Genomic DNA, 14,319 nt, shown 5'->3' on the forward strand with positions numbered 1-14,319 from the left:
GCGGCCGGCGGGCTGCGGCGGTGGCGGCGGCAGCATGGCGAGCTGCCGGCGGCTGAGCGGCGCGGGGCTGCGGGAGGTGCTGGGCCCGGCGCAGGGGCTGCTCTTCGACTGCGACGGCGTTCTGTGGGCGGGCGAGCGCGCCGTGCCCGGCGCCCCCGAGCTGCTGGAGCGGTTGCGGCGCAGCGGCAAGGCCGCCCTTTTCGTCAGCAATAACAGCCGCCGCTCGGTGGCCGAGCTGGAGCGGCGTTTCAGCCGTCTCGGCTTCCGCGGCGTGCGCGCCGAGCACGTCTTCAGCTCCGCGCTCTGCTCTGCGCTCTTCCTCCGCCAGCGCCTCCTCGGCGGCGGCGGGAACGGGAGCGGGGCCGGCCGCGTCTTCGTGCTGGGCGGTGAGGGGCTGCGCGGCGAGGTGCGCGACGCCGGGCTGCGCCTGGCGGGCGAGGGCGAGCCGGCACCCGGCGAGCCGGTGCGCGCCGTCCTGGTGGGCTACGACGACCAGTTCACCTTCGCTAAGCTGGCGCAGGCCTGCGGCTACTTGCGCGACCCGCAGTGTCTGCTGGTGGCCACCGACCCCGACCCCTGGCACCCGCTCAGCGACGGCCAGCGTACCCCCGGTGAGCCCGCGCCCCGTCCCGCGCCGCCCCGGGGGGAAGGGGCTGTGGCGGGGGTGGCCTCGGGTGGGGTTCGCTGTCCCAGGCGAGGGCGAGGCGGTTCCCTGAGCGGCAGGACGAGCAGGGATGCCTTGGCACATCCCTGCCAGCTCACGAAGCAGGGCTGCCAGCATCCCTGTCCTGTGGCGGGACCCGGGGTGCTGAGCTTCCCGCGGCTACTTCTGTTCCTCCTCCTCCCCCCCTGCAGGGACTGGCAGCCTCACAGCCGCAGTGGAAACGGCTTCGGGCCGCAAGGCGCTGGTGGTGGGGAAGCCCAACACGTACATGTTTGATTGCATCGTAGAGCGTTTCGGTGTCGACCCGTCCCGCACCCTCATGGTGGGAGACCGTCTGGAGACAGACATCCTCTTCGGCAAGAACTGCGGCCTTGCCACCATTCTCACCCTGACAGGCGTGTCCCGCCTGGAAGAGGCACAGGCCTACATGGCCAGCGACAGTGCCGCTGCCAAGGATCTGGTGCCCAATTACTATGTGGACAGTATTGCAGACTTGATACCAGGCCTGGATGAGTAACACTTTGTACATGTGAGGGCACAGGGGTCAGTTCCCCATCCCAGATCTCCATCTGTTCCCATTTCTCTCTCACTGCCCTATTCCCTCAATTCCCAGTTTCTTCACAAGCCAGCACCCTTCTTTGGGGGCAAAATGGGAAGGGGATTGGCAGGAGGGGATAGGTTTCAAGTTTCAAGTGTCTCCTTTCTGCTGAGAGCTATCCATGATGCACAGAGTCCTTGCCTCCCTCATTGCCAGCTGCCAGCATCTTTGGGAGAGAGCTGGAGGCCTTGAGGCTGCTGGGGGGGTGGGATCAAATCAGTGTCTGTGTGGGCCTCTCCAGGGGTTCGGGACTGGCCGCTTTAGTGTTATTTTCCCCTTGGATAACCTGTGGCAGCCTTTTACTGCTGTCCTTTGACTTGTAACTCTTTAATTCTGAGCAGCATCCCTGCAGTCCTTGTGGTAACCCCCTCCTTGCCAGAGGATTGGCTGCCACTGTCACCTACCTGGTGTCTATCAGTGCCAGGGCATGTGGAAGGAGTGTGCCAGACCTCTGGAATCACAAATAAGAGCATCTCTGCCTCCCACAAGTGAAGGAGAGCATTGCCTCATCTCTTCTCTCCCCTGTTCCTTAGAGACGTTTCCCCCACTACCCCTTGCCCTGACCCAGTTAATAACTGTGCCAGTGTCCATCTGAAGGACAGAAGAGACCAGTTTGAGGGTTTTTTCCTGTGCCAAACAGACAAGCTGTGACTGCACGTTGGGTCTGTAGTTGTACCTTGTTTGCAAGCACCCTTTCTGAAGGGGCTTTTGAAGGACAGAGGGCTCCTAGACCACAACAACATAGCAGTAGTGAACTGTATGACTCTTCCTGGTTGCCCCTTCTCAGTTGGATTTTGTCATATTACAGTGAGAGAAAAGTGCTGATGGGGGTCTGTGCTCCAGCTGCTGGTGTGCAGGTGAGATGGTGATGGTGTTGTCACTGCTGTGAATGTGTCACAGTCCTCAAAATCATTCCTTGCTGCTTTGTCTTTCTATGTTTTTTTTAATTTCTTGATCTAATTTATCAAACTTATTTATTGTTCAAATATTGTATTATTTGTATACATTATGCTGACTGGTTGCACCAAGGGGACAGAAGGGAGCGCCTTTGGGCATCCCTTACTGTCCATGTCCCATGTCGATGTTCTTACACTCGTGTCTCTGTATATAATAAAGTGTGAGCATAGGCTGGAAATGACCTCTTTTTTTACACTCATGGTCCCATCAAGATGAAACTGCCCTAGGTATCTTTGAGCCCTCGCAGGTGAGGACATGGCAGGACCTTTCCTCACTCAAGGGGGTGCTGCTGGGTAGACAAGACAGCTGGGTAGTGTCTTTGAGCTGCCCTTTACTGGATCACTGGTGCCTCAGCGCTGGGTGGAGGTGGCTGGCGGGGCTGTGGTGTAGAGTGCAGGGTCCAGCCAGGTCACATGGAGCAGTGAGTGATGCAGCCCTTGCCAGCTGCCTTTGCATTTCACAGCACGGGGAACATTGCTGGGGAACAGTGACCTCTTATGCTGCACCTCAAGGCTGCCCTCTGCCAGCCAGATGGACCCCAATGACCTGTGTGGCCCTGCTGGGGTAGGGGTGAGGTGTCACCTCTGTTATTGTGCATAGAGTTTGCAGGGGGCTGAGAACTGCCCAGGCAAGGTTTTGCTGTGACCTTTCTTGACTGTGCTATGCTTTAAGTGACAGGGAGATGGCTGTGATTGTACCCCTGGGGTGACCTTAACTGGACTAAAGCTTGTCATGTCCCAGGTTTGTCCATACTCCCCGCCCAGGGAGAGAAAACGGATTGGGTAAGAAAAGTTGGAAGTGACTCAAATGCACTTTGCCTCCATTCCCCATACAGGAGCCAATCCTCCCCTTTGTCTGTCAGACCCCTTTAACTGCTGTTGATGGCAACCAGGCACCACATCTCCTGCTGGAGAGATCAGCATTGAGCATTCAATAACTGTGCTCTGTGTAAGGTAGTGCACTGTCAGCTCACATGGGAGGACTGGATGCAGCTTATTGTCCCTAGGATAGTTCCAGGTGCTGAGTGCCTTCTTTGTTTTTTCTGTCCAAAATAACCTAGGAAAGAGCCTTCCAAAATAAAAGAACATCCAAAGAGCTTTCTGAAGATTGCCTGTCATCTAAATCAGTCCCCTTTGTATATGCCCATTTCTCTCTTTTGTCTGTCCCATGTCCAATTCGGCCACCAGAGGACTGGTAGTCCCTTAATGAGTACTTGACCAACACTTGCATCATTAAGTAGAGCAAGATTGAGACCTAATGTATCTGCTAACTTGGCTTGCCAATCTAGAGATACCCAGACCCTGGTTTATTTTTCAGAGCTCTCAGTTCTTGTTTCAGACTGAAATCTGAAGTGCTGTTGTTGTGACTTTGGGGCCACAGCTGGAAATGCTCAGTATGGCAGCAAATTTCCCAGGCTGAGTTGGTTACATGTGGGTGTACAGAGGAGACTGTGCACAGTAAGAACATTCCCAAGACATGCCCCCTTTTTTCCTAGGGTGCTTTGAGGGTGAGCGCTTGCCTGCTCTGTTCTTTCCAGTTCTCCCAGACAGCAGATGGGATGCTGGAGGCTGTAGTCTCCCAGGCTGGCACACTGGAAACAAAACAGGAAATCCAGCAGCTGGTCAGAGTGTTCCAGCCTGTGTTTTGGTCTCTCTCCAAAGATACTTTGGAGTTTTTCCTTTGGATTTCAAATGGTGAGCCTGCAGAGTAGGTTTTATTCATGTGACTGCTGCTGAAAACAGAGCTCAGCAGAGGTGATGGCTGATCCCTATCTCTTGTGACCATGTAGCTTCTTTCCATCTGCTGCGTCTCTCCATGAGGGCTTTGCTATGAAGCAGAGGTGGACTTGGAGCAGAAGGGTTTATCTGTCCTTCCCTTGGTTCATCATGTAGGTGAGGACATTAGACAGGGGTGACTTCTGTCCTGTATACATCAGTGCAGCTGCTCTTGCTCCAAACAGGGATGGAGCAGCACTGTAGGGGTCGATCAGGTCTGCTAGGCTTTGGTTTTGTGTGGCTTCCCCCTGCTACTATTGCTCCTGCATGTAATGGATGTGTATGTGAGCAGATCTTCTTAGGAAACTAGACTGATGGCACCCCTGGGGGTGAAGAGCTCCCTATCTAAGCCTGTCAGACATCCATTCAGCCACTGATAATAAGGGGTCTGTGATCCTCATGGGGTTCAGGCTTTGGTTTCTTCTGGGATAGGTCTGGTAGGGCTGCAGATAACATCTGCTGTTTAAACTGAAATAAAGCAATGGTTCTTGCCTAACTCAGCTGATTTCTTCTTGTCTAATGCAGCTTTTCTTCTTGGGTTGAGTGTTTAGGGAAGCAGTGCAGTTGCCAGGGAGGACAGGGCTGTGAAGTGTAGAGCTGTGGCGGCACACAGGAGGGTGGAGCAGATAGGAAGCCCCACTTTGTATAGTGTGGGTAAAGGTATTTATTTTCTCATCCTATGAAAACTGCATTGCCCTTTCCTGCCGTGCAACAGAGACAACAGCCAGACAGGTGGCAGTTGTTCCATTAGACCAGAAAACTCCTATCCTTCATCCATAAGTGCAGTTACTGTGGCAACCACTGGCTGGATGATGTCAGCTGCAACTTGCTGAGCATTGCCTGCTACCGGCAAGGCTTTATTCCCTTAGTCATCTTCGTGCCCCTTCTCTGGACTCTCTCCAATATGTCTCTGACTCTCCTGTACTAGGGAGCCCAGAACTGGAGCCAGCACTGGACCCCAGGTCCTTTTCTGTCATGCTGCTTTCCAGCTGGGTGATCCCAAATATTTACTGCTCTCTGGGGTTATTGTTTCCCAGGTGAAGGACTTTGCACTTTTTCTCATTGAATTTTTTGAGGTTCCTGACAGCCCATTTTCCCAGCCTATCAAGGTCACTCTGGATGGGACCACAACCCTCTGCTGTGTCAGCTGCTCATCCCAGTTTTGTGTCATCAGCAGACTTGCTGAGGGTACACTCTACCTCATTTTACAGTTCATGAATGAAGATGCCAAACAGAATAAATACAACAGTATTGACCCCTGGGGGACACCCCTAATTACAAGCCTCCAGCTAGACTTTATACCACTGATCAGCATTCCTTAGGCCCAGATGTTCACACAGTTTCCTGTCCACTTCACTGTTACCTCAGCCAGCCTATGCTTCCATTATCTTCTCTACGGGAATGTTGTGGGAGGTGGGGCCAAAGACTTTACTGAAGTCAGGGTATATGTCCTCTGCTGTCCTCTCATCAAGCAAGCCAGCCATTTCATCATGGAAGATTGTCAAGTTGGTCAAGTGGCTGACACTTTAGGAAGACAACAAATGGGCCCAAAGATATTAATCGGTGAGTAGATCCCTTTAACATGAGGAACTAGAGATCATCCTGGCTGGGAAGTTGTTAATGTTCAGCCACATGGCATGGTAATAGAACTGGGACAATTTGGAAGGTGTTGAGACTGGCAGGACAGAGGAGGTTTTTTTTTTTGCATGGGAAAGTGCCTCCAGAGCCAAGAAAGGATCATGATCCTAGGAACTCGCTCGATACTTGCCCAACCTGATGTGAGAGTCCCCCTCTGCCAAGGCAGGCAGCTCTGGCACCACCCTGTCCCGCAGCAGCTGGAGCACGGAGGGGGAGGAGGTGAGGAGCAGCAGCCTGTTACTGCCTGCCCTGCCAGCATTTACTCTTCCTCCAGCAGCAGTGTGGGTAGAAGTCCCTCCTCTGCAGCACAGCTTCCCTCTCCTCGCTCTTTACTCAAGGCATTGTCCTATCCCCATCATAATATCGGTTTTCAGGTTCCCCTTTGCCATCTCTCTATCATTACCCATTTTCTTTTCCTTCCTTACTGCTGCTTCATTTGGTCTATGAACTCTGACCCCAGAAAACTCACCAAGCAGCCCGGGAGAATGACATGGCTATGCACACCTAGGAACTGCTGCGGTTGTTGGACTCTGCCTGGGATCTGTGTGTGGATAATGTATTGGAAGTGCCCCTGGCAGACAAGCTGGTTTTGGTGTTCCTTATACTCCCTGGGAGATGGTGAACTTGCTGAGGAAAATTAAAAACCCCTAAGGATTCCACCAGCTTTCAGAGCTGTACTGTTCTTTGTAGCTTCAGTATACCACTGCAGCAAAGCACTGTCAGCTCTGTAAGCCTCCAGCATGGAGGCAAGGGAGATGTGATGCCAGAAACATTCCCAGATCACAGGGCAGCTGCCTCTGACGATCCAGGTTGTTCTGTGCTGTGATTTAGCCTGCTGGATGTGCAGCTCCAGCAACTAGCAGTTTCCAGTCTGTATAGGATATTGCTGAGCATTGAGATGCTCTCTTCATGCGTTGTGGGTGAGAGAAACCCATCCTTTTAATGGTTGTCCATCAGGTCACTCAAAAGACCTGTGCCAGCCTTTCTGCCCTTGCTGAACCTCTAGCCTGGCTTCCCCAGAAGCTGGACAGAAAGTGGTAGCTGGGTAAAATTTATGGCAGGAGTTGCCTATTTCAAGCAAGATGAAACAACTCAGGTCTGTGTTTCTGTTTCCTCCAGGTACACTCCACTGTCATACTACAGCTGCCTATGTGCAAGTAAGGTCGTTTATCCCTGCAGCATAGAAGCCAGAGGAAAGTGAGTCTTTGTGGGCTGTAGATTAGAGATTTCCCACCTGCTGGGACAACATGATTGTGGCCCTGGCAAGGCTTCCTTCATGAAACAGAAGTGTTCCTGACTTGGTATACTTCTCTGGCCTAGTGTTTGGAGGCTTTTGATTCCACTGGATTTGGGCAGAGCCTGTGAGTGGAACAGAGCAGTGCCAGTCCCTGTTTGTACACCTGTCAAGACTAGGGATGGACATGTGAGGAATGGCAATGCGCCACTGTTCAGCACCTGAGTACAACTAGAGGACCATGTGCCTGCCACAGTCTTAGTTACCTGGAGACTAACACAGCTCAGGAGACAGGGTGGCCATATTCCTCCAGTGGAGAGTGTAGGCTATGTTTAGGTTGTTTCATGATGCTCACTGCCTTGCAATTCATCACAGTCTTATTAGCTACCTCCCCACAACAATTTCAGGCCTGAAAGGACCCATGTCATTGGGCAATCCCACACTATGTTTGACTCCTGTTTGGCCATAAGCAACTCTGAATGCCCTTGAGCCAATGTTGCTGGAAATCTGCCTGTTGGTTCAGGTTCTTGAGCTGCTTTCTTGTCACTTATGTGTTATTAAGAATTAATAAGGTATTAAGGATTCTCAGAAGAGCTTCCTACAGAAGTAGTCTTCCTCTTGGTCTCTTGTCACTTGCTGATGACCCAGCAGCAGTAGAACAGTCCTTCTAGAAGAGCATATCTGATCCTCAGGTCAACCCAGGGATTGGGGTGGCAGGTAGCACATGGTCCTGGCTGGCACACGCTTTAAGTAGCAGGATCTGAGGCAGACCCCATCGTACTGCTAGCTGATGCAATTCAAATCTCTGTCACTACTCCTTTGGGTGTGTTACAAGTTTTCCAGGACAGCATGTCCAGCAATAGGACACAAACAGCATCAGGAAAACCTGTCTGATTCCTGTAGTGACTTAGGAAGAGATACATCTACCTGGAAAAGGAGTACATGAATTACCCTGGGACTTCTTCTGGCAACAAGCCTCCAAGTTCAGAACATAGAGGCATCCTGTCTAATACCCATAATTCCTCCTTTTTCCTGGTAATGTTCTGCAATGCAGAGGGGTAAGACACTGCAAAGGATCATCCTTATATGCTCCTTGTCTCTTGAACCTGTATGCTATTGCAGGTGGAATAAGTCAATTAGACAACCCTGGTAAGACATCAGTCTAGGGATCTCACCCTCCCATCCCCTGGACTATTGTTCTTTAGGCTGAAAATAAATCTAGAAGTAGGAGGCTCCTGTATTGTGTTCCCATTATGCTGGCTGGAGTTAATTGACACCAGATTTTTCTTCCATTTCATAATATTCCCATTAAATGTTCTCTTTCCTTTTACCTTTCTGTTACCACTACTAGGGCCTCCACTGCCCGACTGTTCCTTGTATAATGGTGTGAGTTGTGCATCCCTGTCACCATCCAACCCACTAAGACCAGCTGTCACCCTGTCCTGTAGCACACAGCTGGGTGATCCCTAGAGGCCTCGGTGTGGGCATGTAAGAGAGAAAAATACAACTGATTAGAAAGAAGTGCAGCTGAAATTGGTCTCCAGCAAGACCTCACTTTCACTGTTGCCTGAGCCTACTGTCTGTCTTTCTCAGTAGGAGGAAAGGAGTGGGAGATTCCACATCAGCATTTCTCCATAGATCTGTAAACCCAACGCAAGCTGGTGCTGCAAAAACCACACTTATTTTCACATCAGTCTGACGCTGAGCAACAGGAATGCTTTCACGACAAGACAGGAGGCTTGCCAGGCAGGGGTGAACAGCTGAAGGTTAGAGAGCAGAATGGGAATGTGTGGGGTGTTGTCCCAGCCAATACGAGCTCACTCACAGAAATATGGGTTGATAAATGGCAGCTGGTTGGGGAAAGAGTGTGAAATCCTGTCCCTTTGCACATTAAAACTTGCATTCCTCTGAGCTGTTCAACAAGGCCCCTTCCCATGAGCTGAAAAGCTGGATTTATACCCACAGACAATTTTGGCTGTACTTGGGGTGTCAGCTTCTTTTACTAGACACTGTTGACACTGCAGGGCCCTAACTACCGCTGGCTCCCTGGGTGCAGGCAGCCCCCTGCAGCTGCAGCTCCCTGCTCCAGAGCTGGTTCTCATCACAGCTCATTCTTACTTCAGCCCACAGCTCCACTCGGCAGCGGCTTGGTCACGCAAGCGTCTCTGCTGAGGAGAGCCTGGCTGCTGGCAAGCACAAGGCTGTGTCCTGGAGAGCAAATGGCACACAATGTGGCCAACAGCCCTGCAGTCTGCATCCAAGTCACAGCTCTCTTTTGTGCATGCTTAATCAGCTCCTTCTGTGCCGGGCATTTTCTGTCATACTTCCAGGGGACCATGTCCTCCACCAGTGCTCTATAGTTTAATTGCTATAGATGCATGATTTCCAGTTTGCACATTATCCTCCTTCCAAAAGCTGACTTAAGCAGTACTCTTCATCCACTCCTGATGAACACCAGATACCCTGCTTGCTGCTTTACTCCTTGCTCCATCAGCTGCATCACTACAAGAGTCTCATCTATTTTTCAGAACTGTAGCGCATTGGTTTTGCCTTTCCAAGTCAAAGTGAAAAAGGATGTAATCTGTTCAGGCACTGCTGTAAACCCCTTAGCAGTAGTTTCAGGTACTTAAATCTCTGTGAAAGGAGCAGGATGGGAGAAACATCCACAGCCACCTGCAATCCCTTCTGAGGGGTACAGCAATCCCAAATTCATGCGCAGTGCCCTTTTCCAGACTCACATGGAGGGCAGTTATTGATCCAGCGGGTGAGCAGCCAGACTGCAGAGAACAGTGCCCCTTCTCCTCTGCAGCCACACAGGGCTGGCCAGGCAGGGGGAAGGAGTGCACCTGGGACTGTGGTTGCAGAATGCTGGGAAGCTGCACGAATGCAAACTTGATGATGTAATGGCAGCCTTCACCATCATCCCAACTCATTCACTGGTGCCCAGCAGGTTTGCCCTCAAGGAGTGAGGTTTCAACAGCAGGAGGCAACAGACAGCCAGAGCAGGGCAGCTGCCACACCACTGAGGTTGCCACCACAGCATGCCCAGCTCTCCTAGCCCTGGGAGAGCCAGGGCTGTGGTCACAAGTCCCACAGGCACAGCCAGCAGTGAAGCTGGGCTTGGCACTGTGGTGCAATGCAGAGAGGGAGCTCAGTGCACTTCCTCAGGCAGAGCTGAAACCTGCCAGCTGGGCAAAGGCTTGCTGGGGAGCTGGGGCCTCTCAGTGCTTGTCCTGGTTGCAGACAGAAGAGGACAGAGACTTGGTCCACCTGCAGCCAGGGTGGTGTTGAGATGCCACCAGCAGTGGGAGCCAGGGGAGCCACCTGTGCAAGGTGTGGGTGAGAGGCAGGCTTTCATCCAGACATCCAGTTTTTCTGTGATAACAGCTGGTGTGCCAGCCCTCTGCAAAATGTACAGCTGAAATTGTTTTGTTGGGTTATGGGAGGGACCCAGAGATGCATGGTAATCCTCCAGGGAGGAGTTTCCTTGAGAAGTCTCAGGATCCCTGTTCTCATCCCAAAACACTGCTTGCTCACTGGCCATCCTCTCTCCCCCTGACCAGGCCAGCTCTGACTCTCTTGTGCTAAATGCTTAAGCCTGCATCCCCACCAGCGCTGCTGGTGATGCTGAGAGCTGATCCATGGTTTGACAGTGTTGAATGATTCTCCTTAGCAGATATGCTGTTTCTGGAACCATCCACGCACAAACCAGAAGACTGAACAGCATTGCATTAAAAAGGAAAGTAGGAAGAAAAAGCAGTGCATTTCAGCCTCTTGGAGGGACCAAAGGGTATTCTGTCTTTAGAAATACTACAGAAAGCTAGAAAAGATGTATGAGCTCAGCTGTGAAATGTAATACATTTCTGCTTTCTGGCTTCTCCTGGGATTCACCCCTCCCTGCCCACTGCAGGTACCCATACCCTGGCACAGTTCTGGAGCTCTGCATGGCTGGGCTGAGCCACCCTCCCTTGGGCACTCAGCACAGAGGGAGGCCCTGCAAACATATAGGGGTGTCATTCTACTTTTGGCAGACCTGTGCCAGGCCAAAAAAACCCAAAGGATGCAAACCTTTCCAAGCCGTGTGTGAGTCTCCCCTGAAAAAGGGAGAGCATATGCCCAACAAAATAGGCCATCCCATCTCCAGCATCTCTCACCCCCTGCCTAGAGAGGGCTCATGGCACATTATTTGCCAAGAGCCTGCCTTTCTCAGGAAGTGTTCAGTCTCCCCATGAGAGCATCACTCAGAGCCAAGTTACCCTCCTGCCTAAAGAGGGATGGTCACCTCACAGCACGGCCAAGCATATTCCCACTTCTGTATGGGAACAGCAGTGCAGAGCCCAGCATCTCAGTTTCACCCTGAGAGGTAAAACCATCAGTCTCCCAAGTGAGCTAAGATGCAGCCATGTGCTAGGCACAGCCTAACCTTTCTGCAGTGGGAAAGCAAGATTTGCAAAGGGGAAATGGCGACTTGATGAGGAGCAGGATATCTTCCAGGGTCAGTCCTTGAGACTGCTCCCCAGGCAGCAGCAGCACACCAGCTTTGGTCAGTCATGCTCTTCCCTCACATTGCATGCCTTCAAGAGATTGAGCCCAGCATCTCTGAGGCTGACTTGAACAAACCTCATCAACCCTGTGACTCCCAAGAATGGGTCTGAGGGGTTGGGTTTTCTCTGTCAGGGCTGGGTTTTCTCTGTCAGGGCTGCTCTGAGCAGAGCCAGGGATAAGGAGATGGGAATGCAGCAGCAGCAAAGGCCCTGCATGAACCCCATCTCCTTCCCAACCCATGAGACACATCACAAGGATGGTTCAGTCTACACAGAGCTTGTAGCAAGGCTCAGGTGTGGGTGTTTTAACCAGAGAGATTTCCAGAAAGTGCCAGGTGCTGCCTGTGGTTTCTCTGCTGTGTGTGGGGTCTGTGCAGGGCTGGTGGAAGGAAAAGAGTGGATAGTGATGAAGCAATGGTGAGCTTGAAGGAAGGCCAACTGAGACACCCTGAGAAACAAAGCAAGTAATAAAATCACAGAGAAAACAGTGCTCCGCACCCAGCCGGGCCCTCTCCTGGAGCTGCCAAAAAGGCAGCCTTGGCTCACAGGTAAGCAGTCATAAAATGCAGGGAGAGACTTCCCAGGGAGGGGAGGTTTTACCTGTCGAGCAAGTTCATGGGTACCCTCACCCACCAGCAGGGAGAGTTGAGCATGGTGGGCAGTCATCCCGCAGCCCTCAGCACTGCAGGAGGAGAGGGGGAAACAGAGCCCTCTTTCCTCTGTGGCACCCAAGCAAAGAGACTGGCTGGGTCATTCTGAGAGGGGACCAGGCCCCAGGGAAAGTGGGGTGAGAGCCTGTGCCAAGTGGCTGGGTTGCCAACTTGGGAAGACTGAGCGCCTTGGCTGATTTTGACAGGCTGATTGTATTTTTGACCACCCTCCTCAGACCCTGCAGAAGCAGTTCTGTCTACTCATAGGGCTGTGCCTCAACAGCCCAGCGCCACCAGACCTGAAGGGTCCTTCTCCCAGCCACTGCTCTCCCTCTACCACTCATCCCTGCTCGCTTATCCCTGCTAGTGGGCACAGGTCCTCATGGACTTGCTCAGCAGGTAAAACATCCCCTGCCCACAAAGCTGAGCTTGCACCCCCAGGGCAGATGAATAAAGCACCATGTGGGGCAAGGCCCTGTTCTGCTCTCTGCTGTTTCTCCCTCCCTTTCCCCCAAATAAACAGAACACCACAAAGAGAGACAAATGCCTTTGTTTTCCAGGGAAGAACTGTCAGAATGGCGTGTCTCCCTGCATCTAGTTAGGGGTTAGATCAGTCCCCAAGAGCGGTGGGGGGCTCTGTCACACAGCACAAGTCCTTGCTGACAGTACCATTGTTAGGAAGGGGTGCATTTTGGGAGGGCTGGGGCTTTTGCCCCCTGCTTGCTTCTCTCCAAGAAAGTCACAGCTCATGCCTGCTTGCCCAGGGAGACTTCCCTCCCCAAGAGCTCTTATCCTGAACAGACAGCAGATTGGCAGTCACCGAGGGCTGTGGAGGCTGGCCCCCATTTCTGAACCTCTCCATATGCCCCTGGGCTGGCAGGCACTTCATGGGGTGCCAAAACTGAGCTCTAAAGAAGTTGCCTTCTTTTGGGGCTGCTCAGCACCAAGTTCACAGTGCTCCAACCCAACATCTGCACCCAGCAGTGGCTCTTAGGTTGCTCCTGCCAGCAGCAATCTCTCTCTGCTCCCAGCAGAGCCAGTGAAACAAGTCCAGGATGCTCACCCTGCCTGGTATGGGGGATGCCTTGCCCAGAGCTCGGCTTAGGGCTAGGTCCTGCAAAGGTCCTGTCCCACTTGGAGCAAGGTTACACAACAGCAGACCCTGCAGAGATGGAGCTTTCCCTATAAGGTTACCTCCTTATCATGGACTTGACCTGGGGACTTCTCTCATCTCCATCTTCCCTTTAAATGGGAGGAGGTGGATTATATCACAAATTGAACCTGACTAAATATAGCCAGTGCAGAGACCAGGAGAGCCTCCCTGGTTTTCCCCTGTTTGCTTTGGTGGGAATGGAAATAATGAATCCCAGGTGTTGCCTACTTCTGAAGCAAATGCCTGAGGACCTGGAGGCCAGTACCTCTCAGATGCCCATGGTTTTTGAATATAACCCATCCTGTACAGGGAAACTTTTAGATGGTGCAGAGGCCCTTGGCTTCATGGTGTGTCTGGTGAACCTGCTGTGGACTGAAGAGACAGCATGGACATGCCTCACAGACTAGCTGCCTATGGGGAAGGGAGGGTATATCCAAGAATACCTGGCTGGCTGATGGACCCTCTCTTACCTTCCATGCTGGATGAGAAGAGCAGGCTTCATGCTCACACGGGCAGCACTTGCCATCAAAGCCCCAGCGTGTGGATGATGCAAGGGAATGTCCATCCCTCTTCCCCCAGGCTCCCACTGTGACGAGGTGAATCAGAAGCTGATATTACATCTCATCAACAATTTGCTCAATCTGTGATCCTACTCTCTACCAAAACATCTCTCAACCAGCAGCCCATGAGCTAAATATCTTCATAAAATCCTCAAAACTGTCCCACAGAAAAGCCCCCCATCTAACACATGGTCAGGCAGCTGGTTGGCATGTCAAGATTTACCTCTCCAGCAACAGTCAGGAGTTTGTCAGTGCTTGGCCCCCATGTCAATCACAACAAGAGGAAGACTACAATCCTGTAGAACAAAGGCATGTTGTTCATTTTGGCGCTAAGTGCATCAACATGCTTCCTGCCCTTCTCACAAGTCACCCACTTCTACTGGGACACGAGCTGGTCCTTGGCCTTCTTCTGGAAAAATGACCCAGTCTTTGTTTGGGAAAGGAGCTTCTGCCCAGGAACACAGGGCAGAAGAGAGGGAGAGTATGTCTGTGCTGCCAGGGCTGGGTGTGTGTGAGCTCATGCTCCTGACAAAATGACCTGCATTA

The 14,319-nt window shown here is 52.1% G+C and overlaps 1 protein-coding gene across 2 annotated transcripts; it reads left to right on the plus strand.

The window, feature by feature from the left end:
* On the plus strand, positions 1-2,397 carry PDXP (pyridoxal phosphatase). Of its 2 annotated transcripts, none has more exons than XM_059846421.1 (2): positions 1-611; positions 856-2,397. In XM_059846421.1, the coding sequence occupies exons 1-2, from the start codon at positions 35-37 to the stop codon at positions 1,179-1,181; spliced, it is 903 nt and encodes a 300-aa protein (XP_059702404.1). In that variant the 5' UTR covers positions 1-34; the 3' UTR covers positions 1,182-2,397. The 2 variants fall into 2 exon arrangements, with proteins under 2 accessions (XP_059702404.1, XP_059702405.1); XM_059846422.1 differs by having other exon boundaries at positions 952-2,397.
* The last annotated feature ends 11,922 nt before the right edge of the window (positions 2,398-14,319 follow it).

Source organism: Haemorhous mexicanus, chromosome 5 (genome assembly GCF_027477595.1).
Source record: "Haemorhous mexicanus isolate bHaeMex1 chromosome 5, bHaeMex1.pri, whole genome shotgun sequence".
NCBI lineage: Eukaryota > Metazoa > Chordata > Aves > Passeriformes > Fringillidae > Haemorhous > Haemorhous mexicanus.